The sequence below is a fragment of the Lutra lutra genome, chromosome 3 (assembly GCF_902655055.1).
Source record: "Lutra lutra chromosome 3, mLutLut1.2, whole genome shotgun sequence".
In the NCBI taxonomy this organism is placed as follows: Eukaryota; Metazoa; Chordata; class Mammalia; order Carnivora; family Mustelidae; genus Lutra; species Lutra lutra.
In genome coordinates, this window is record NC_062280.1 from 12,477,142 (window position 1) to 12,502,234 (window position 25,093).

Below are 25,093 nucleotides of genomic sequence, written 5' to 3' on the forward strand. Positions count from 1 at the left end.
ATCAGCAATTCAAAGCGCCCTAGACCCAGCAACACTAGCAAAGTCTGAAATGGAAGTCCCCCCAATTCACTGTGATCTTTGATATTCAGAATGCTTGGATTCTTTACAATAGTATTTTTCAAGGTGACTAAATATTTTTTATATTCTATAGGAAATGTCACTCATGAACCGTCAGTTGAAAATTCGCTTTTTTCTAGCCAAATAAAACACCTATTTTAAAAGGCTGCTGCTATCTGGCTAGCTATCCAAAATCAGTTCAATTATTTCATATATTATCTAGACAAGAAAGCAATTTTGTAACCAGAAATAGATAAAGCATTAAACAAACCACCTCTCAGACTCCCAAGGGGCTCTAGGGCTTAAAAATAAGCACAGTCATGGAAAATGTTACTTTTTATGGAAAAGTTTTAATTTATTTTGTAAAAAGTAATGCTTTGAGTATATTTACTCTACCCTTTCAAAGTAATGCAAGTACAATGATAAGCACAGAGTAAAAATACCCCGCTTTATTAACTTATTTGTAATACACTGAAGGCACACCGCTTACTGAAGGTAGAAATGTGGGATCCAATTATAAAACTTAACATGTAAGAGCAGACACATACAACTGAATAGTTGTGAAAAAATAGAGGATTAATCAAAATATTCTGTTTAAAAATATTAAGTTCAAGGTAAGTGCGAGTTTTATGCATAAAAATCATATTGTATAATCAGAATGACTCCTCATTGGTCATTCCTGAGAAACAAGTAGTAACTTTAGTTAAAAGTTAATGCTTAACTTCCTTTTCAAAGTACTTTCAGAATTTCACTGTTCAAATTAAAATAAAATATTTTAACAATTCATTCTGAAGACATGTTACATAGTTCTCATCCCAAGACATCTTCTTATGATGTATAAATAAATCTGCTAGCAAAAAAGGGTAAGAAAGAAAACAATCTAGGAAAAGAAAATAGTTCAATTGAGTCAAAGTGTGATCTTAAATTATTATTCCGCGCCCCCTCCCCCCCCCCGTCATTTCTTTTCACGAAGCCTTCTGAGACTGAAAGAAACCTGCAGGGAGCTCACCTGGGTCTGAATTTTCTATCAAATCTCTTGGCTGTGACACTGTACAGGGAAACACTAATGTCACCCTATTTCACCAGACGGGAATATCTAACCCCATTCGGCCCTGGGCAGCAATGAGTAACATTACAAAAGTGCCTAAAGTCTATAATTATTCAGCAACAAAGTGTACTTCTGTAGTGATGATTTTACTGTACTGTTCTGTTGCCTTAAGACCAATGAACCATCAAAAAAAAAAAAAAAAAAAAATTAAAAACCTGAAATTCAAACCGTCAGTAGACAACCATTTCCAAGTTGAGACAAGATAGGCCCAACCACTTAAAGTCTCCCTCTTCCATGCCTACTTGACACGATTCATTTTTCCCGTAATGATCCTCAAGAAACCCAGGTTTCCAGCCCTACTGCACCACGGAGCAGCGCACGCCTCGGGCACTCCCGGAAGTGAGCGGGACGCTTCCGTCAATCAGCCTGACCCCGCCCATTTTCAGTCCGCGCGTGCGCGCCTGGGGCTTCCGGGGCCGGCGCGGGCGTCTCCGCGGGCCTGGTTTGTGCGCGGGCGGACGGGGGCGGCCCGGCGGCGCACAGCGGAGTCCGCTTCAGTTTTATCACGCGGGGCCGGGTGGCCTTCTTGTCGGAGAGCAGGACCTTGGCGGGAGGCGGGTGCGCGGTTCCGTTCTCCGCGCTCCCGGCCCCACGAGGAGCCTGAGACTGCCCCGGCAGCGCAGCGCCCGCCCGGGACGGGGACGGAGCGTTAGGCAGCGCCGAGCGCAGCGCTGCCTTCCCGCCTGCAGACTGGGGGGCGCCGGCCGGGGACACCCGCACCGACGCCGAGTTCTTGACTTTAATTTGGGTGCTGGTGGAAGGGCCCAGGAATCTGACCGGCTTGGGACCAGTCTTACAGTTCACACCTTCGTCTTCCTCGTCACTGAACGCCGTCAGTCGCCTGTGAACACAGAAGCATGTCCTGGTCAGCGTTTACAGGGCTGGGCGACCCGGGGACGCGTCTCCAAAGTTCTATCTTCAGGGCCAAAATCGTTTTCCTCAAGAATTTGAGTCAGGAGGTTCGGAGGCATTCAGCCTACCTCATCTCCTCTCCCATCAAGGTCAATGAATAAATCACCAAGTTTACATGAGATTGTTTCTACTTGAAAACACACTCTTTAAAATCACCATAATGTTAGTAAGAACGACAACTTGAAATTTACTGTTATACTAGAATTACACATCACTTGGTTCCTAAGAATCCTCAAGTGGTCCGGAGGATAACCAGGATGATCCCATGTTGTTTTGTTTTCCCAGAACAACAGTTTTTTTAAGAGAGTTACTGAGGAAATTTACTGTTTCACAGTCCAATAAACTCCTTGAGAAATGCTACTGCATATTTTACTCTCCTCTTGAAACTTTACACTCTAATTTAACAAAGTTTCTGAGGTCTAAAGGCAACTGTTTAACTTTGTTGTATCCGTATTTCCCAATAATTCTGTAATGCAACATCTGGCACCCACTAAAATTAGCATTTTTTGAAATGCATTTGGGGAGCTGCTAGAATGGTCAAACCCTTGGTATACTTGGATGCTTTTTGAATTTGAGAGGTACTGGACAAACCTTCCGAGATACCTGAATTGAGTCTGCCATTCATTATAAAAAGTCTGAAGGCAGAGCAGTGTTTTAATTTTTTTTAAATTCTATTTATTTAAACAAAAAAACCCACCCTAGTTTACCCATTTCTTCCCTCCCCCAGCCCTTGCCTTTGACAACCACTAACGATTAGTTCTTTGTATCTATCAGCTTGGAATTGATGGGGTGAGGGTCCACATATTAGATCATATTAGATCATATTAGATATTAGATCACACTTATTTCACTTACTGCCCTCAAGGTCCATCCATGTTGTCACAAATGGCAAGATTTCATTCTTTTTTATGGATGAATAATATTCCACTGTGTGTGTGTATAACACTTATATACACACACACCACATCTTTTTCCATCCATCACTGACACTTGGGTTTTTCCATATTGTAAACAATATTGCAATGAACATAGGGATGCATATATCTTTTCAAGTTACTCTTTGCATTTTCTTCGGATAAATACCCAGAAGTGAAATTGCTGGATCATATGGTAGTTCTACCTTTAATTTTTTGAAGAGCCTCCATACTATTTTCCATAGGGGCTGCACCAGTTTACATTCCCACCATAAGTGCACAAGGGGTCCCTTCTCTCTACATCCTTGCCAACATTTGTTCTCTCCTTCTTTCGGATAATAGCCATCCTAACAGATCTGAGGTGGTATCTCATTGTGGTTTTGATTTGCATTTCCCTGATGATTACTGATGTTGAGCATCTTTTCATGTACCTCTCAGCAATCTGTATGTCTTCTTTGGAAAAATATCTATTCAGATTTTCTGCTCATTTTATAATCTTTTTTTTTTTTTTTTTTTGCTATTGAGTTGTAGGAGTTCCTTACATATTTTAGATATTAGCTCCTTATCAGATATATGATTTGCAAATATTTCTCCCATTCAGCAGATAGTCTTTTGATTTTGATAGTTTCCTTTGCTGTGCAGAAGTTTTTTAGTTTGATATAGTCCCACTTGTTTACTTTTGCCTTTGTTATTTTTGCTTTTGGTGTCAGATACAAAAAAAAAAAAAAAAAAAAAAAAAAAAAAAACCATTCCCAAGGTCTATGTCAAGTTACTTATTACCTCTGTTTTTCTTCCAGGAGTTTAATGACTTCAGATCTTATGTTCAAGTCTTTAATCTATTTGAGTTAATTTTTGTGTATGGTGCAAGACAGGGATCCAGTTTCATTGTTTTGCGTGTGGATGTCCAATATTCCCAACACCATGTACTAAAGAGACTGTTCTTTATGGGTATCTTTATTTCTGGGCTTTCTATTCTGTTCCTCTGATCTATGTGTCTAGTTTTATGCCAATACCATACTGTTTTAATTATTATAGTTCTGTAATATACAGTAGTCTGCCCTTTCTGCAGTTTCAATTACCCACAGTCAACCATGGTCTGGAAGCAGATGATCCTCCTTCTGACTATAATCAGAATGTCAGTACTAGCCTAACACCATGTCACAATGTCATTCATACTATGACTACTAGCCTAACGCTATGTCTATGTCCTTCACTTCATCTCATCAATATGCATTTTATCATCTCACATCATCACAAGAAGGGTGATGTACAATAAGATATTTAAAGAGACCCCATTCAGATAACATTTATTACAGTATATTGTTATAATTGTTCTATTTTATTAGTTATTATTATTAATCCTGTGCCTAATTTATAAACTAAACTTTATCACAGGTACATACATATAGGAAAAAACATAGTACATATACAGTTCAGTTCTACCCGTAGTTTCAGGCATCTACTGGGGGTCTTGGAACATATCCCCTGTGGAAAAGGAGGGGAGGGGACTATGTTAATTGAAATCAGGGACCATGAGGTTTCCAGCTTTGTCAAATCTTCTTTCTCAGGATTGCTTTGGCTATTTGGGATGTTCTGTGGTTCCATACAAATCTGAGAACTGTTTGTTCTATTTCCATTAAAAAAAAAAAGCCATTGGAATTTTGATAGGGATTGCACTGAATCTGTAGATTGCTTTGGGTGGTATGGACATTTTTACAGTATTCTTCCAATCCATGAGAACAGAATATCTTTCCATTTATTTACGTTTTCTTCAGTTTCTTTCATTTCTTTAATATCTTACAGTTTTCAATAAGCAGGTCTTTCACCTCCTTGGTTAAATTTATTTCTAGATATTTTATTCTTTTTGGTGCAATTGTAAATGGGATTTTTTTCTTAATGAATCTTTCTGATAGTTCATCATTAGTGTATAGAAATAAAGATTTTTGTGTATTAATTTTGTAACCTGCAAATTTACTGAATTTGTTTGTTTTCTCTAATTGTACTGATGGTTTTAACGTTTTCTATGTATAATATCATGCCAACTGCAAATAGTGCCAGTTTTACTTCTTCCTTTCTAATTTGGATGCCCTTTATTTCTTTTTCTTGCCTAGATGCTCTGGCTAGGACTTCCAGTACCATGTTGAATAAAAGTGGCAAGAGTGGGCATCCTTGTCTTATTCCTGACCTTAAAGGAAAAGCCTTTCACCATTGATTATGTTGCTAGCTGGGGTCTCGTCATATATGGCCTTTATTATGTTGATGTACAGTCCCTCTATTCCCACTTTGTTGTGAGTTTTTATCATAAACTGTTGTTGAATTTTGTCAAGTGCTTTTTCTGTATCTATTGAGATGATCACATGATTTTTGATATGATATCAAAACCTAATGAGACATTTGTTTCAGTTCACAATAGGGAAGTTGGAAAATCTTGAATTTACCTCCTCCCATGGATACACTGAGTTTACATCTACATACAAAACAATTTCCTCTTAAAATCCTAAAGAATAGCTGAGTGACAACTACACATTATTAGTAGAAGAAAGGAAATAAAGATTAGAGCAGAAGTAAATGAAATAGAGACTATAAAGACAATAGAAAAGATCAATGAAACTAAGAGCTGGTTCTTTAAAAAGATAAACAAAATTGACCAACCTTTAGCTAGACTCACCAAGAAAAAAGAGAAAGGACTCAAATAAATAAAATCAGAAATGAACAGATGTTACAACTGATACCATGGAGACACAAAGGATCATAAGAACTTCCTATGAATAATCACATAGCAAAAAATTGGACAACCTAGAAGAGATAAATTCCTAAGTGATTAAGAGGTACAAGCTTCTAGTTATAAATAAGTCATGGGGATGAAAAGTATAGCCTAAGGGAATACTGTCAATAATATTATATAACATTGTATGGTGACAGATGGTAAGGAGACTTAGCATTGTGAGCAATGCATAATGCATAGAATTGTTGATTCACTATTTTACACCTGAAACTAATATAACATTGTATGTCAACTATACTATAGTATTTTTTTTAAAAAGGAAATAAGTAAATAAATAAATTTTTAAAAATTCCTAGAAACATACAACCTACCAAGACTGACTCAAGATGAAACTGACAATATGAACAGACCAACTACTAGTAAAGAGATTGAATCAGTAATCAAAAAGCAACCAGGGCACCTGGCTGGCTCAGTCAGTGGAGCATGTGACTCCTGATCTTGGGGACATGAGTTCAAGCCCCACATAGGGCCTGGAGCTTACTTAAAAACAAAAACAAAACAAAACAAAAATACTCCCAACAAACGAAAGTCCAGGACCAGATGGTTTCACTGGTAAATTCTACCAAACATTTGAAGATTTAATACCAATCCTCAAATATTTCCAAATAACAGAAGATGAGGGAACTCTCCCAAATTCTTTTTAGGAAGCCAGGAGAACCCTGATACGAAAACCAGACAAGAATGCCACAAGAAAAGAAAATTACAGGCCAATAGCCCTGGTGAACATAAATGCAATAATACTCAACAAAATATTAGCAAATCATATTCTACAATACATTAAAAGGATCGTACACCAAGACAAGCAGGATTTATTCCAGGGATGTGAGGATGGTTCAACATCTGTAAGCCAGTCAATGCGATATACCACATTACCAAAATGTAGGAACAATCAGAGGGAATATTGTCTGAAATGACCTTAAAACTGTCAAACAACCACCGTCGAAACCCTGCCTGCCTCTTCTACTGCTTGCATCAGTTTCATTTCACGAAGACAGTCTCCTGAACGGAAAGTGTAATGGCAATTCCCCTAGTTTTCTCCCTCTTATCAGCACTGATGCATTTTCAGAGGCAAATAAATGAACTTTGATCCTGGAAATAGGATCATAATGGCATGGTGATCTGAACACTGACATGTAGTAGAGAATACAAACATATTCAACCCTAAAACTACTAAACATAACTAAATTTAGTTAAGTGAATCAAGTCATTCTTTGGGACCTCACAGTTGCTTCTAAGTCATCAATATCAATAAATTATCCATGAATCAAAAACCATGCTTAATAAACCAGAGATAAGACAAACAGAGGAGAATCTCCATAAAACCATTCCTGCTTGTTTTTTTCTGTCCACAACTTCCACTAGACTCTTGACCACGTTTTCTCAACCTTAGCATTATTGCCATTTATGGCTGAATACATCTTGGTTGTTGGTGCTGCCCAGCACATTCTGAGACGTTTAGCAGTGTCCCTGGGCTCACTTACCAGGTCCCAGTAGCATCTCCCACCCCACTGTGTCTCTGAATGTTGCCAAATATGCCCTATGGGACAAAAGTGCCTCCATTTGAGAACCACTGCTCTAGACCCAAACAATATTTGCTAACTGTAAGCCCAAAAAGCAAAATAAATAATAATAAAAAGGAGAGTCTTTAAGAAAAAAGATCGTTTAACAAGAGATAATGAACTACTAAAAACTGAATAAAATTCTCTGCGTTTCTGTGGAAGATCCAAAGGGTAAGAAAAAAAAAAGAAAACAGAGATTCTACAGGGGCACTGAATCAAATTCTAGAACAGATGATCAAGAAATCAGAACATTTGAAAACCATGAATAATACCCAATGAAAAATATGATTCTAAATGTATTTAAAGTGAAAGGCAGAGATGTGGAGTCAAGTTAATGCTAATAATTTCATAGAATTATAAGAAATACCATTAAATTGGGCGCCTGGGTGGTTCAGTGGGTTAAAGCCTCTCCCTTCAGCTCAGGTCATGATCTCAGGGTTTTGGGATTGAGTCCCAAATCGGGGGGGGGGGGGGGGGGTCTCTGCTCAGCAGGGAGCCTGCTTCCTCCTCTCTCTCTGCCTGCCTCTCTGCCTACTTGTGATCTCTCTGTCAAATAAATAAATAAAATCTTTAAAAAAAAAAAAAAGAAATACCATTAAATTAAAATGCTATTTGTGGTAACAGGAAGGAGAAAGGAATTCAGAGTAAGTCAGAAGATTTCAAATATTAAGTCTAATAAGTAAGTTTTTGACTACTGCCAATAAAGCCTAGGATTTCACTTTTATAGGGAAAAATACCACAGCATTCTCACTGTATCCACTAGTATTCTTAAAAGCACACTCTCCCAAAAAGGACATACTGTAAGTCAGTTTTAGAGAATTATTTCCAATGTTTAGATAGTTTTGATAATTTTGAATTTATCATGATTTATATTTTGATGGTAAGGCAAAGCACTTAGCTCAGTGATTAGTAAGTCTGGTAAGGTCAAGAACCATTATTCGTTTCCCCAGTAAAAGCAGTAAAAATACAGGTTCAAATTCATAAAGTGAAAAACAGTATGAAGAGAGCACAGATAACCTCTTTCGAATCGGGGCCATGTGACGGAGGCTTCCAAGCAAGGGCCGCTCTTCCAGAGTCCAACATTCTATGAGCTCATGAGGCACCCGCCAGTAACTAACACCTGGAAGATAAAAAGGCATAATTAAGAGAGCCACTGTCCCCTGCAAAAGGTTCAGCAGCACGGTTTTGTGTAAGACTAGGCAGAAAGAGTTTGAAATTCAGGCCATCTGAAGAAGGTAGGTGTACACCGGAAGTGTCCCCGAGAAGAGCCAAGGCAACAGCGGCCCAGCTCAGGTCTAGGAATGGCCGGCCACCAGCCCCAGCTCGGCCAGTGATGTTCCGCAGGTGCTCATACGGGTCCTGCACAGGAGGGTGTGCGCTGTTAAAGGTGCGGGCTCTGGGGCCAAGACTTGGCCTTGGTAGTCTTGTCTTGCCACGTCTGTCACTCACTGACCATGCGACCTTGGGAAAGTTACTTAACTTTTCTGTGCCTAAATTTTCTCATCTGTGCAATGACAACAATGTTACATACTTCATAGGTTGGTTGTGATGATTAAATGAGTAAATAAATGCAAAACGCTTAGTATATGTACTGGCACCTGAACACTTAAGAGACATTGGGTACTTTATTCTATAAATCATAGTGTTGACGGTCATGTAAAGATTGGACAGTGAGGGTTCTGCCACCCTATCTACCTCATTGGGTTGCAGTAATCATCAAATCAGGTATATTTTGGGAACTACTCTGTAAGAGGCAACCACTATAAAAATATGAGCTATCACTACCTTACAAGCAGCTTTTCAAACAAGAATAATCAGAGTTAATGTGTTAGGTCAAGATTGTGGTCAAATTTTAATTTTTCAATCTGGTTAGGTTTCTGAATGGAAGTTGGAAATGTATTTTTATGAACCTCAAAAACATTATGCTGAGTGAAAAAAGACAAACACAAAAGGTCACATAGTGTACGATCTCAATTACAGGAAATATTCAGAATAGGCAAATGCATTGACACAGAAAACAGACTGGTGGCGGCCAGAGGCTGAAGATAGAAGAGAATGGGGAGTAACTGCTTACAGGTACTGCCTTTCCTTTTGGGGTGATGAAAATGTTTTGCAACTAGATGGAGATGGTGGTTATACAACACTGTTGACGTAGTAAATGCCACTGAAGTATATGCTTTGATTTTGATTTTATGTTATGTGAATTTCACCTCAAATTTTAATTAGCAATAATCGTGCCTCGGATAAACCTCATTGGCTACGATACTGCCACTGCGCAAAGCTTCACCTCAATTTTTAAAAAAGAATCACAAAAAATATATAAAAATGCATTTTAAAAAGACTTTAAAAATGATGTTAGATAAAAAGTGATTGACTTTTCTTTTTTAAAGTAATTTTGAAGTCCCAGGAATGGATATGGTGTCCTGGTTTTTTTTGTTTGTTTTTTTAAAGATTTATTTAGGAGAGCGAGAGAGGGAGAGCATGAGCAGGAGGGGCAGAGAGAGGGGCAGAAAGAGAATCTCAAGCAGATTCCACACAAAGTGCGGAGCCCAATGTGGGGCTTGATTCCATAACCCCACCCTGAGCCCAAACTGACAGTCCGATGCTCAACTGACTGTGCCACCCAGGCACCCCTGGTGTCTTGTTTTTTTAATCATTAAAGATTTAGTAATACATATTAACCAACTTAGCAAGTTGGGCATATAAGTTATTATATATAATAGATATATCCAGTATTCACAGAAACCTATGGACCTCATTTTAAGACAGTAATTTTCTGGAACTGCTTCATCATGCTCCCAAACCTACTTACGCTACAAAAATATTCCCAAATCTCATCCATTAAGACTTTTTTAAAGTCAGGTTTATTGAGATATAATTTATATAAAATAAAATTCACCCTTTTAAAGTACTCGGTTCAATGAGTTTTGACAAATGTATAGTTTTTTTTGTTTGTTTGTTTTTAAAGATTTATTTATTTGACAGACAGAGATCACAAGTTGGCAGAGAGGCAGGCGGTGGAGGGGAGGGAAGCACGCTCCCCACTGAGCAGAGAGCAGATGCGGGGCTCAATCCTAGGACCCTGAGATCAGGACCTGAGCCGAAGGCAGAGGCTTAACCCACTGAGCCACCCAGGCGCCCCGACAAATGTATAGTCTTATAATTAAAGCTATAGTCAAGACATAGAACATTTCTGTTACCCCCAAAATCTCCCTTGTACCCCTCTGCAACCAGTGCCTCCCCTCCATTCCCTAATGTTACCTCTTCAGGGGTGGCACATAAATGGCTAGCTTCTTTAGCATGATGCTTTCAAGATTCATCCATGTTGCTATACACATTAATGACCATTTCTTTTCATTGCTTATATTCCATTATATGGATATACCACAATTTAAAAACTTTTATTTTTTTTCCTCCCTATAAAGTAATTCACTTCCTTTGTACAGAATTTGGATTATATAGAAAAGTATATATTTTTAAAAAATCAAGATCACTTCTAATCCTGAAACTAGAAAACATGGTTCATGACACTTTGATGAATCTGATTCCAGTCTTTTTCTTACTCATATGACAGACACATAATTGAACATACTTTATATTTAATTTTGTTTCCTGCTTTTGATCATTCCGTGATAGCTTATTTTATCATGGGCATTTACCTATGTAAAAAATTATTCAAAATAGGGGCGCCTGGGTGGCTCAGTTGGTTAAGCATCTGCCTTTAGCTCAGGTCATGATCTCAGGGTCCTGGGATTGAGTCCCGTATTGGGCTCTCTGCTCAGTGGGGAGCCTGCTTCCCCCTATCCCTCTGCCTGCTGCTCTGCCTGCTTGTGTGCTCTGTCAAATAAACAAATAAAATCTTTTAAAAAAAAAAAAAGCTAATGGTTATTTTTTTTAATTATTCAAAATAATTTTAATAGCTATAGCTCAACTATATCCCACAGATGTACCAATATGTATTTAATCCTCTATTATAGACACTTATATTGTTTTTATTTTTTCTGTTATGAACAATGCTTCATTGAACACTCTGTTCATAAGCCTTTGTCTGCATTTGTATATGACCTTAGGGTAGATTCCTAAAAGAATTATCGAGTCAAAGAATATAAAAAATTTTGATGTTATTGATATATAATGATAAATTATTTCCCAATAAAGTGATATTAATTTTTATTCCTGCCAAGAATTCATAGATCTCTACTAATCTGGTATAAAAAAATAAGTCTCATTTAATATGCATGTCATTGATAAATAACAAGTGTGAACCTCTTGCCACATGTTTATCTCCTTTCCCAGAAATTTTGTGGTCGTGAACTTCGCACATTTATTTACAATAGGGGTTGAATTGACTTTCTAATCAGTGTAAATAAATCCAATCTATTTTAAGGATATTCTTTGTCTAGTTAGTGTAATATTTTTATCTAAGTTTTTATTAGCCTTTTAATCTTATTTATACATTTCTGTTTTAAAGTTAATATGTTATTCTGTAATCAAATTTATTCATCTTTGTCTTTATGATTTATTTTCCAATTAAGAAAACAGTTATTTGCTTAAGTTTCATTATAGTTTACTACAGCTTCATTTTTCATCCATAATTCACCTGAGATTATTTTGATACATGACATGAGGCTAAGGTTGTTTTCTCCCAAGCATATTTCTCAATTATTAAATCATCTATCTTTTTACACCAATATTTAATACTCCTTATCACATAGTATTTTTATTCTTACAACTCCATTGGGGTTTACTTCTGATCTCTGTATCTATTCTTGTACCGGAAACATACGGTTCTTATTATTACAAATCTCTATATAGTATTTTTACTATCAGTGATAGACTCGTTCCTCTAATGACTTCTACTCTCCAAAATGTTCTTATTTCACTGGCTTATTCTTTCAAAGGAATTTTAGAATCATTTCCTCAAGGTTCCTCAAGAATTCCACTGATATTTTGGTAGGAACTACGTTAAACCTGTAACTTAATCTGAGAAGTACTGATGTCTTTATGATGAATATTATAAAATCTATATGAATAGACTTCCCATTCGGAAGCATGGTATGTCTCACCATAATCTTTGTCTTTTTTTTTTTTTTAATAGGTGGATGGATGAATTGGTGGATGGATAAACATATTTTGGCAGTTTTCTTCATAAAAGACTCCACAAAAGCTTTTTTTTTTTCCCCCACAAAAGCATTTCCTGATAGGTCAGTCCTAGTTATTTTGTTTACTGTCATTGTGAGTGGGATTTTTCTGCTGTGATTTCTAACTAATCTATCATAAGTAAGCTGGTCTCTGTTTACTTATATAGTTTGGTCTACTAAACTCATCGTTTAAAATACCTTTAGTTGATTCCTTTGGGTTTTCTTAAAGGACATACTGTCCCCAAATAATAAATGCCTTCTTCCTTCCAATAATTCTTTATCCTACTTCTGTATCCTATCTGATGGTTTTCCACAGGCCTTCCAGAATGGTGTTAAATACCAATGATACCTCATTGCATGCTTTCAAAAAAGTTAAAAATCAGTCTTATACTCCGTTAGTCAGTGATATCAGCTCTCCACTTCAGCTTCCTGAGTCAGTGGAGAGAGAAGCCCAGCCAGGGCCCTCCTAAAGCTCCTGGGCTGTCGGCCAGTCCGGAGCCACAACAGGAGACACAGAGAACACAGGGTGGGCGGTGGGCGGGGGGGAGGGCATTGTTCCTCAACTTAAGCCTAAGTGTCTCAAAGTCAATTACATCTAAAATAAAAAGCTTAAAGAGAATAGCACTTTTTTTTTCTATCTGCTTGAGGGGTATGATTTAGGAAAAATAAATAAAGGAGGAAAAGTGAGGGGGACAAAGTCGAGGAAAGGAAGGAGGGTTGGTACTAGCAACCCACCCAAAAGGAGAACAGGTGGTGGGAGAGTTTTTAAAAGCCTCCTCCTCCTTTCCTTTTATTCCATCTTATGTGACTTGCAATGTCTGTCTCTACCAGCTTTTAAGATCATTTGAGGACCAAGATGTGTTTTATTTATCTGTGGACCCAACTTTAGGGCTTCTTACAGGGTTTGCACCTAAGAGACATTCAATACATACTTGTTAATTAAGAAAAAAGCTTAGACATAAAACAGTTAACGCTCTGTGATCCTTACAAGTGGCAGGGCCTCTCTGAGACTCAATTTTCTCATCAGTGCAATGGTAAACAGCATCCAGAATTGTTTTAAGACTAAGAGGTACTGAATGTAAGCTACTTATCACACCGGATACTAAACAGCATTATTATTATCAAATGATACGAGCGATTGATAAAAATGGTCAAATTTCAAAGTGTGTATTTAAAGATGATTGTTTCTTAAGTGTTCTTCAGATATCTTCTATGGTATTATTTTCATTTTCTCTTTTTTTTAACTTTTCCTTTTTTTTTTTTTTTTTTAAGATTTTACTTTTAAGTAATCTCTACACCCAACATGGGGCTGAAACCCACAAGCCCAAGATCAGGAGTTGCATACTCCACTGACCACGCCGGCCAGGCAACCCTCCTTTTTTCTTTTGATTGTATAATGCATGCTTAGTTTAAACGTACACTTCCTGGGAACAAAGCTAGGTGCACAGTAGGTGCTAAATAAACTGTTGTTTAATTGAACTAAATAAGCATAACTAATAGATGCTGAAATTATAAACTATTTTTTAGGTTACTGGATTTTAAACAATTAGTAATATCTAGCTATTCGGGAATCTAAAGTTTTTTTTTTTTTTTTAAGATTTACTTATTTTAGGGTGCCTGGGTGGCTCAGTGGGTTAAGCCTCTGCCTTCGGCTTGGGTCATGATCTCAGGGTCCTGGGATCGAGTCTCACTTCGGGCTCTCTGCTCAGCAGGGAGCCTGCTTCCTCCTCTCTCTCTCTCTGCCTGACTGCCTAATTGTGATCTCTCTCTTTCTGACAAATAAATAAATAAATAAATTCTTTTTTTTTTTTTTTAAAGATTTTATTTATTTATTTGACAGAGAGAAATCACAAGTAGGCAGAGAGGCAGGCAGAGAGAGAGGAGGAAGCAGGCTCCCTGCTGAGCAGAAAGCCTGATGTGGGGCTCGAACCCAGGACCTGGGATCATGACCTGAGCCGAAGGCAGAGGCTTAACCCACTGAGCCACCCAGGCGCCCCAATAAATAAATTCTTAAAAAAAAAAAAAAAGATTTGCTTATTTTAGAGAGAGAGAGCAGGGGGAAGGGCAAATGGGAAGAGAGAGAGTGTCCCAAGCTGACTCTGTGCTAAACATGGAGCCCAACTACGGGCTCGATCTCATGACCCTGAGATCGGGACCTGAACTGAAACCAAGAGTCAGATGCTTAAACACCTGAGCCACCGAGGCACCCCAAGAGATCTCAAGATTTTTAAGTAAACTGCCTCAATCAATGATACTACGTGGCGACAAATACACAAAGACATACTTGACCTACACAAAGAAATACTTTCTCAAAAAGAGAAATGCAGCATTTGAGCTTACTTTGTTTTTTGCCATGAAATAAAAGAATTGTACTATACCTTTTCCTTCCCAGGCATCGAAGGCATCCATCATTTTCTTCAGTTCAGCTACTGAATAATAGCTCCAAATGTACTGAACATTATTTCCCGCCTCTCTAGAAATATTGCGAAAGGTGATGAAAACATACTACCTAAGTATGAATGTGTGTATGTGTACACACACAACGAACACACACACAACTAGATACTCACCAAGTACTTGTTAATTAAGGGGAAAAATATGTTGGTATTGAATAACATTTCTTCTGTGACCCTCCCTTAAGTATATAGATAATATATTATGTATTATATACTATGGGTATAATATGTTATACTTGTGCTAACCCACATTTGATCTCTTTTTACTGTGGTAAAGCACTTGTTAATTCCACAATATAGACTGTGCAGACAAATCAACAAATCTTTAAAAATAAGTTTTCTAAAAAATTACCTAACCCCAGGAAGATTTTAAAAGATTCGCCTTTGACTAAAACTTGCATAGCATTATGCCAAGCACTCACATATCTTATATAAACATCCTGGAAAGAATTCAGAAAATGATGACATATTTAATCACCTAATAAGCAAGTCATGGGGTCATTCATTAGTCAGTAATATGTGACCCAATCCAGCCACCCAGAGAATTAAAAAAATAACAACAACAAAAAACAGGACTGCTAAGTGAACTGACCAATGTTAAGTAAATTTACAGAAAGAATATTAAGAGAATAACCCTTAAGAATTTAACATGTTTGAGTCATAGAATTTTAAGGCTGGGAGGGACCAGGAAGTCCTTCGTTATTTCTCAGAACAGGTCACCAAGGCACAGGCCAGTCCTGGGTCACTCAGTGGGCCTGCTGATTTCTAAGCAGTGCTTCTGCTCCTGGACTACGTATGGTCTGGGGGGAGAGAGCCAGGCAAGCAGGGAGCTTTGCTTTTCTTTCTTTTCTTTTTTCTAAAGCCTCAGGGGATTGTGATGCCCACGCCCAGTTGCGAGGCAGTAGACTAGACCACTGTGCTTGTCCTGTGGCCTACATGCACATCATGAAGCTGGTCTTGCCAGCCAGGGCTCACGCTGCGCGCTGCCCAGTGTCGATCATGTCCTCTAGTCAACCACATACTCCATTCAGGAACACCTCTTACAAGACACCAAGACTTTATTTTGTTCCTTTTCCTATTTAAATTTGGACATACCTTTTAAAAATGCTTTTACTGTGAATTCTTCCTCCCAGCTGCTTATCAATAGCATCTGTTCCATCCGTTTTTGTGGAGTATACGCCGATAATTCTGCTCTCGCAGCTCGCACCGGATGTGTTAAGATAGTGGAGAACCCAAACCGTTGGCTTATTGCAAACTAAACCATATGAATCACAGAAGTCTGTTAGAGCCTGGAGCAAAAACAATATACAAAATTTGAATTTAATTCTGGAGTAAAGTAAAAATGAATGTGCTCTATTTCATGTAAAGCTGCATTTTAGTTGGTCATATGGGAAATAAAAACATTATAAATTTCGGCCTAGTCTTTATGCCTTGAAAAAGCAAACATGCTTTTGTTAAATTTGAGGTGAGCGTGGGGCAAACCACAAAAGGCACCACCCAAACACCCAACACCTTTTCCTCTACCAAATCCTATTCCCACAGAGAAATTGTATTTTCCTTTCCCCCCTCCTTTAGCCTCACTACCAACACTATTTTTAATTTTAAAATCTTCGTATGACAAAAGACCTTTTTCTTTTCCCTTTATTCGCCCAATTTCCCCTTTGACTCAGTCTTCCTTTCACCTTCTACTGAGTAAGCCTCGTGGTTGATGCTTATTTTTAACTCCAAGTCCAATCATGAATTAAGCAGATTAACTTGTTCTTTTCCACCGAAAGATAGGGATACATGAACCCCATGCAAACTGTAAGAACTCCTTTGGCACTTATCTACCTATTCCTGGTGAGTGGTGTCTAGGGTCCTGAACACAGCGTCCCAACCCTCCTTGAATTTATAGCTAAGGTAAAAGACAGTCAGCAAGCCATCAGTGCATAGCGTAAGTGCGACCGGGGGAGCCAGTGTCACGCGAAGGGACACAGAGCAGTAGGGCTTCACCCACTGGAGTGGCAAGAGCTTTCCCAGGGAAACACATTACTCCTCTGAGTGCTCTGAGGACCGGCACTTTTGTCTGCTTTGTCTAGTATCCCAAGTGCCTGGAATCGTGCCTGACGCAAAGGAGATGTTTGTATTTATGGACTCAAGTGAATGAAAATAGGACCCTCACATGTCTTACAGTTTCATTGAATATTGCTATCTAACTGTATGTTGTATTTCTTTGTGTCCCACGCAGTCCCTAGAGCAGGGCTCTATACACCTAAGACACTGGAGATAAGTATGTGTTGGCTGACATGGTGAATGTCCTTTTTGCATACAAATCAGAAATAAAAGACTATGGAGTTGAGACTTCAGAAGATGAATGTCAGCCCACCCCAACTTTCCAGTCAGGTGTTTTAGCCCCATTCTGCAGATGTGGCAAACAGCACCCAATAACTTCTAAGTAACTTCAGTAGCAGAACCCATGCAACCATGCAAATTCCTGAAGGGGATCCGGAACCAAATCACCTTTCTCTTCATGCCGCACTCCTAATAACCGTACCGTCAGCTTGCTCTCCTAAGCCAATGTCCAAATTAAACCAACTGAGATCAGTTTTCACTATTATTAATTATCTAGGAAAAGTATTTTCCTTTTAGATCCCCAAAGGTGTTAAAAGTCAATATAATACTTATCGATATGACAAAAACGGGTAATGACGCTTTTCAAGTCACATAAAGATCCTTAAAATGTGATTTAAAGGAGAAGCATCTTTAAAAAAAGATTTACTGATCCCAAAGTAAATTAATCAAAGTGATGTTTTAACTTAGTAACAAACTGCTACATTCACTAAATCAGGTAGGAGATTTTATACAATCTTTTATTCATCATGACCATTCTTTTAAAAAGTCATTTCAGTAAATAAAATACCACTATACTGTTATGTACTACAGTATTGCTGTTAATTTACAAAGAACCTAAAGACCAGAATACTTTTAAAAAGCCATCAAAAGATATTAAATCTTTTCTCTCTCTGCCTACTTAAGATCTCTGTCTGTCAGATAAATAAAATCTTTTTTAAAAAAAAAAGATATTAAATCTTCAATGAGAGAGAAAAACTCCATAAACCTCTGAGTGGCAATAAAATACACTTTCCTAGACCACAGAATTTTGGTCTTAAAGAAATTAATAGGGGCGCCTGGGTGGTTCAGTGGGTTAAAGCCTCTGCCTTCGGCTCAGGTCATGATCCCAGGGTCCTGGGATCGAGCCCCGCATCGGGCTCTCTGCTCAGCGGGGAGCCTGCTTCCTCCTCTCTCTCTGCCTGCCTCTGCCTACTTGTGATTTCTGTCTGTCAAATAAATAAATAAAATCTTTAAAAAAATTAATAGTAATTAAGAAAAGTGTCTTCAAATGTTAGAAAAAGTAAAACTTTCCCATGTTTGGCTTATGTGGCAACACAAGCTACGCAAAATAACACACATTGCTTTGTGTATAAAAATGTAAAAATATATACACATATATATTTTTTAAAACTTAAGAAAATGCCAAGACCTTTTTAAGTTCTATATTTGACCTTAAAGAATATGTCTCCATTTCATTGGCCAAGTGGTCAGACAGGCTGTATGGATAAGGGATGCCGAAGTAATCAGCCTCTTCCTGGAGAGCAACTCGGGTGTGCTCATCTGTGGGAATGTGAACTTCTCCATGAAGATAATCCAAAAGGTATTTAAATAGATGTCCATCACGGTCAATAACACAAGCCCCTAGAAAACATTCAGTTCAAAAATCATTGCATAGATACACATGATCATAGATAAAATTTCAACATGTCCAACTAAAATCAGACTGAAGACCTCTACAATGAGAAACTTAGTAGCTACAGTTCAAATGGGGTTAGTCAGATTTGGTGATTCTCTGTGTTTGCACCAACCATACAGGAAAATGTATTCCAAGCTCCATTTGGGATTTTGGATGCAATGACCATATTCCCGCTGTGGCCCTCTAAAAGCCATGGAGACCCCAGACTGCTCCTGAGATGTAAACTTACCCTAACCTCAACGCTGCCCAGCCAGGAAGGACGTATGGAGCTCCTCCCTAATGAGGGCGTGCCCTTAACACGTCATGTTTGGCTCAGCAGCTAGTGTCCCTGACATATAAACCCAGGGCTCTTGATGCTATGCTGGTACTATTTTATGACAATTTAGCAAAGTTGATGGAAGGTTACTCAGTAATTCCTATTCTCCCTTGAGTAGCTTAGAATAGAAGGGATTAAGAAGCTAAAACCTGAGGGGAAAAACCACAACCCCTGCTTACCATCTTTTCACCAACAATCTTCCTACCCACGTAGCCATCGAGCCCTGGCCACCAGCCACTGGTGTTTCCCATTCGTTCAACTGCCCTCCAGCTGACAAACCACTCTCCTAAGACCCAGGGTTACCAACAGTCCCCCGTGCTCAAGACTCCTCACTCCCTCTCTCCTGACACAAAAGCAAGAGTGGGTTCTCTGGGCCCCAGAACACCGAAGAGGGGCAAAATGCCTTACTGGTGTGGCCGAAGTTTCTCGACAACCAGTAGTCAGTTCAGTAAACACCAGAGAACTCCAAGCAGGGAGAGCAGCCCAGATCTCTACCCTTGTATTTTACAGTCCCTTCTGGAACCCCAATGTTCAGTCCTCCCCCCACTAGGTGACTGACATTTTCTCGTGTGTACATGTCAGCCCACACAAGGCTACGCAGCTAGAGGTGGCAAGTTTCATGCTAATTCAACACTACCACTGACTGCCCTGTGAACTAGGAGGACGGCTGCTTTCTCCAGAGAAATCAGTGTTTTAATCTGCAAAACACAGAGGGACGCCTCAACACCTTCATCTGTGGGGTTACACGGATGGAACAACATTCCAAATACAATCAATCCCCATAATGAGGTCACGGTTGGCCTTTACACGCATTCGTCTTCTTGTCAACTTGTAGTGACAGCGTCACAGACTCTGGAAACTCATATTTCATTTCTCCATGTATTTAATGAATCGCCATTCGGCCCTAATGGTCTCAATAATTAGTATACTGGTCAAATACATCCTATTGTAATTACGAAAACCAAAGGGAATTCAAACTAGACTATTTTAATGAATATTGATGACCGTGCTTACAGACTTTAGGTATTTACCCGATTCATCTGTTTTTAGAGGAAAACGACCACTGAACATGGATGCCAGCATCGAGTCTTTAAAGCGGCACAAGGACTCACGTCTGGCTGTGTAAATACAGCCACCCACATTCAGTCGAAGAATATCTAACACCTTTTCTTCTGCCTTGTGACCTTCCATTGCTCCCAGCAACACCTGAATTTTTGCCTTCAAATGCTTTCAGAAACTGCAAAGTAAGGGCGGTCCTGTTCCACCTCTGTGAAAACAAAGAACAACCACTGCTGACATGTCCTACAATGCACTAAGTAGATAATGAAATAAACACATTTTAATGTGACTCAAATTCCTCAGCTCTGACAATACTGAAGGGCTTTATGTAATATTAAAGAAGTCCAAGATATGCTGGGAAGCTGGGAAACTTTGGCTCAGAGCATTTGCAAATGATAAACTGTCACCAACCAAATCATAGCTAATGAAATTACTGTGTAAAGAATTAAAATAATGCACTGAATGTCACATATAAAACAAAAGTGAGGTTTGCTTATGTTCTCTGGTACTCTCATATTTTTTTATGCTACAATATGCTACAGTAAGTCTGAGGGAGCGGTCTAGACCGCAGAGAGGGTCAGCATGTAGCGTGGGTTTAGGCTACGAGGCTCTACCAACTTACTAGGGTGGGACAAATACTTATCTCCCTCTGCTGTTTCCTCATCTATAAAATGGACCCAGGGATGGTGCCCACCTCAAAGGACTATCAGAGGAAGGACCGACAGGACATATAAAAAGCTAAGAGAAGCTGACAGAACATACAGGACAGTCTCTGGCTCAGAGTAAGTACTTGGTAAGTGATAAATATTATCTATAATGATATAAATTTCACAATAAGATGGATACCGAGGGATTGAGATTGGCTCTGGAGATTTAAGGAGACGTGAGAGCAGAAAGTATTAACAATGGTCATTGCAGTTCCCAGGTTAGGTCACCAAGGAACACATGTAATTTATTGACTGAAATCAGGATTTTATGTAGACCAGTAGCCAGACCGGTCCAGAAAGCAACAAATAACACCTCTAAATCATGTGGCTTCTCCAGTCCAAAGCGGCTGAAGCTTTAGGGAAGTTTTAAGGATCTGATTTGCTAATCCTCTCAGGAGATGGATGACCCCAGATGACTGTGGGGTTTCTACCGAACCGGAAACAACATGGTGATGAAAGAGCTTCTCCTGATATAACTGCACATTCCACAGCACCTGTAAAACGGCAGTCTAGAGGCTCAGTCCTGGCAACTCACGTGTACTGCGAGCATCCTCTCTGAGATGCTCCAGTCTGGCCAGTCTCTAATGCATCAGGGAAAGGAGACCACTGGTGTCTGACAAAAACACTGGGCGTCAAACATGGTCAGTAGACAGAAACTCTCACGGACCCACGGTCCAGCTTTCCAACGCCACTCATCAATGTGACTTCTGCTGCCTGGAAGTCGGGAGGCGCAACCGGGCCAAGATCCAAGTGGGAGAACCACGTGTGAAGCCTGGGAGGGAACCGGCTCCCGCCGCCCCAGCCACCAGCCCCCTGGAATCCATCTCTTCTTGAGAGCCCCAGGCAAACCACATCCCTTGCACCCCCTTGCATGAGCTTCCCACGCATCCCCCAGTTAGAATCCGTGGGAAGTCCACCAAATATACTTTGTACCTCTCTACACGTTTTATCTCACTTATTTAATCCCTAATGGGGGGGGGGGGGGGACCATAAGCCCTAGGAAGGCAGACTCTACAACACTCTTAATAATTCCCATTTACTCAGTGCTTATGGGGTTTCAGTTACTGCAGGAGACCCGTGGCAGACATTATCTAACTCACAAAAGCCCCAGTGGGTCGGAATTACTGTCCCTACTGACAGAGGAGGACCCTGGAGAAAGACGTAGAGCGGGGTGAGCAGGGTCCACACTAGGGCTCCACCGCGGGTAAGTGGTGGGGTCGGCCCCAATCCGGGCCAGCAGGACCAGCTGCAAGTTTTTTCGCTGCACCCCACACTGTCGCTGCACCCCACACTGCCTACTTCAGCATCGGCTCATCCGCAAGGCCCCTGACCCGGGCACTCCACTCACTAAGCATCTGTCCATCTGCAGGCTTCTGCTGTGACAGGAGGAACACGGCTGCACCCTGAGCGCGAGGATGTAAGAGCCGCCCCTGCCTCAGTCCCGTTCTCCTACAGCAGAGAACCACCCGTCACCATTTCAAGGCCAGTCACGGGCCCCGTCCTCAAATGCACCCGCTTAAACACTGGCTGTGTCGGAAGTGCCCTGCCCTCCGTGGAACTGGCCCCAAAGTGCGGCTCGCGGATCCCCTGCCTCAAAACAATCAGAGACGCTTGCTGTCAATTCAGATTCCCGGGCCACAGCACAGAGTCCGGTTCAGAAAGTCTGAGGTGGGGTCGGGAGGCCGCCCGCGGACCCCACTTTGAGAAACGCTGCTCGGGGACTTCGCACTCCTCCCGCGATGCGGGACGAGAGGGGGAGGGGCTGGGACACCAGAAAGCCCCGCCAGGGTCTCCCCGCTGCCCGGGGGCCCCCGAATCGGCCCGAAGCCCGAGCCTGCAGCCCGGGTCGCCCGTGATATCGGCGCGATCCGGGCCCTTCCTCGCGGCGCCCCGCTGCCTCCCAGGCCCGCGGCCCACCCGGAGCCTAGGTCCTCTGCACGGGCGGGGCCGGGTAGGCGGCCTCCTCGACTGACCTGCGGCCCCCCCGGCCCTCCGCGCGGACGCCGGACGCCGCTGGGCCCGACGCGGAAGTGAGGGCCTCCTCGGCTGCTCGGCAACTCGTGGAGCAGCGCGGCCCCAGCGGCGCCCCCGTGTGGCCCGGCCCGGCGGCGACTACACCCGGAAAGAGGGCGGCCCCGCCCCAGACACGCCCCGCCCCGCCCCCGGACTGGCCCCGCCCCACAGGCCGCTTCAGCCGGCGGGCTCCGGTAGGGCGAGAGTGGGAGGGCTCGGTACCTGCAGGAAAAGGCCAGACCTGGCAGAGAGGCAGAGGAATGTCGCGTCTGTGCAGAGGCTGCTTTTGCGCGAGAAGAAAAGAAACAACACCGATGTTCTGATTGTTCCTGGTCAGTTAAGTGGTAAGAGTTAGGAAGAGTTATGTCTTCTTACTCCCAGGTGAGAGCCCTTCCCTCCAAACTGGGCGGCTCAATGCCAAGTTTAGTAATATACCACATGCACTTGGATAAGTGTCCGTAGTTTACAAAGCTGTTTCACACAGAGCATTCTTGTTTAATTTAGTCTGTTGTACTACCCCATGTTTTTATTCCCATCACAGCAAAGAAAATTGAGGCAGGAGCGATCTTTGAGTGAACACTAATGTCCATCCGATGTTATGCTGAGCCCGTTGCATGATTATTTCATTTTATCTTAACTACACCCCCCAAAGAGTTCATCCAGCTTCCAGCAGCACCTTACCTCGTACGAAAGACTTTGCTAGATATTTCAAGATGAATAAAACCCAGTCCTGTTTTCAAGATACTATTTCAAGGTACTATTTCTAGAGCCAATAGTAATTGGTTCCCAGTTCCTCTGCCTGGGTCTTAGAAAGGAAGAAGCCAATGAGACCTGCACCCACCTACCCCCTCAGACAGTAGTAGTCCCTGGAGAGTGGGAAGATTGATTCGTCCTATAAATTGAGCTTTAGCTGTGGACCAGGCACTAGGAGGGAAGGACTGAACAAGACAATCAGTGCCCCTGACCCATGGCACCCACCTTCTAGTGCAGTGGCCTGGAAAACTTTACTGGGTGTGCCTGGCAGACTCTGTTGCTAGAACTTGTGATTCTTTATCTTGGGGTTATGAGTCTGAGCCCCATGTTGGGGGTAGAGATTACTTAATAAATAACAGTTTAGAAAAAAAATACTTTTTCTGTAAATGTTCTAGACTTTGTGGGCCATATGCAGCTGCTCAGCTTTGCTGTTGTGATATTAAAGCAGCCATAGTTAATATCTAAATGAGAGTGACTGTGTTCCAACTCTGTTTGTGGATTTTGGAATTTGAATGTCACATAATATTCCTGTGTTGTGAAATATTCTTAAGGAACTTTTTTCAAACACTTAAATATGTAAAAACCATTCTTCGATCCTGGCCATACAAAAACAGTTGGCTGCCTGTGGGTCATAATTTGCCTACTCCTGTTCAAGTGGGAGAAACAGACACTAAGTGAAGTGGTTGCGTGTAGTGGAAACTGCTTGAGAGGAAATAGGATCATGTTGGGTGGAGATGATGGCTGGGGTGGAGAAGGCCCTGCCGATGAGGGGGCATTTAAGTTGAGCACAAAAACGAACCTACCCTCTGAAAAGATGGGGGAAGAGTAATTATGGAGAAGAGAGAGCAAGCGGAAAGGCCCGAAGGCAGGAAAGGATTTGACAGTTTGTAAGAAGAGAAAGGACACTAGCAGGGCTGGAGCTTGCTAAGCTTGGGGCTAAGGAGGAAGGTGACATAAGATGAAGCTAAAAAGATAGGCAAGAGCCAGGTTTTAAAGTACCTTGTGGCGGTCATAGGAGTTTAAATTTTACCCCAGGTATAATGGAAAACCATCGTAAGGTTGTAAGCAGGAAAGTGGCATGATTGATTTACTATTAAAAAAAATCACTCTGGCTACTATGTTCAGAATGGTTTGGAGAGTAGGCAGCCATTGCAATAATCCAGGGGAGAAATGTCATAGCTTCTACTCAGTGATGATGGCAACAGAGAGAAATGGATGACTGCGAGAGATGTATTTAGGAAACAGAAATTACATAACATTGCTGACTGTTCAGCTGTGGTGTGTTAGTTCAGGTTCTTTGAGAAACAGCCCATAAAGTTAGATTAAACATGCTGAAAACTTATTGGAGAAGATACCTGTGAAGGAAAAACAAGGAGGGCTCTGAAGGGAGCTGGGAAAACCTTTAGACTGGTGAATCAACTCTTGTGGAGGACAGGAAAAAAAAAAAAAAAACGGGCAGGAAAAGTTGTAGATATGATGCAAGATGCTCCCGAAGAAAGCCAGTGGGGAGTCCTCAAACCAATGCC

At 40.8% G+C, this 25,093-nt stretch overlaps 1 protein-coding gene and 1 pseudogene across 3 annotated transcripts; both read right to left on the reverse strand.

Moving 5' to 3' along the window:
• Positions 1–1,003: 1,003 nt before the first annotated feature.
• On the reverse strand, positions 1,004–22,909 carry KCTD18 (potassium channel tetramerization domain containing 18). Of its 3 annotated transcripts, XM_047720832.1 has the most exons (8): positions 22,775–22,900; positions 21,469–21,515; positions 20,067–20,302; positions 18,453–18,664; positions 16,028–16,221; positions 14,855–14,949; positions 8,353–8,455; positions 1,004–2,006 (listed from the first exon to the last, which is right to left on the reverse strand). In XM_047720832.1, exons 3-8 carry the CDS (start codon positions 20,224–20,226, stop codon positions 1,523–1,525), a joined length of 1,248 nt encoding a protein of 415 aa, XP_047576788.1. In that variant the 5' UTR covers positions 20,227–20,302; positions 21,469–21,515; positions 22,775–22,900; the 3' UTR covers positions 1,004–1,522. The 3 variants fall into 3 exon arrangements, with proteins under 3 accessions (XP_047576788.1, XP_047576789.1, XP_047576790.1); XM_047720833.1 differs by lacking the exon at positions 21,469–21,515 and having other exon boundaries at positions 22,775–22,909; XM_047720834.1 differs by lacking the exons at positions 21,469–21,515; positions 22,775–22,900 and adding an exon at positions 21,337–21,459.
• On the reverse strand, positions 9,498–9,618 carry LOC125096523 (uncharacterized; annotated as a pseudogene).
• Positions 22,910–25,093: the final 2,184 nt, after the last annotated feature.

Excerpts from the sequence above, each read along its gene's own strand:
- KCTD18 (XM_047720833.1), bottom strand. The coding sequence starts at position 20,226 with ATGGAAGGTCACAAGGCAGAAGAAAAGGTGTTAGATATTCTTCGACTG. Across the intron at positions 8,456-14,854 it reads CGATGCCTGGGAAGGAAAAG|GTGTTAGTTACTGGCGGGTG; the intron begins GTATAGTACAAT and ends TTTATCTTCCAG. Across the intron at positions 2,007-8,352 it reads ATGGCCCCGATTCGAAAGAG|GCGACTGACGGCGTTCAGTG; the intron begins GTTATCTGTGCT and ends CTGTGTTCACAG.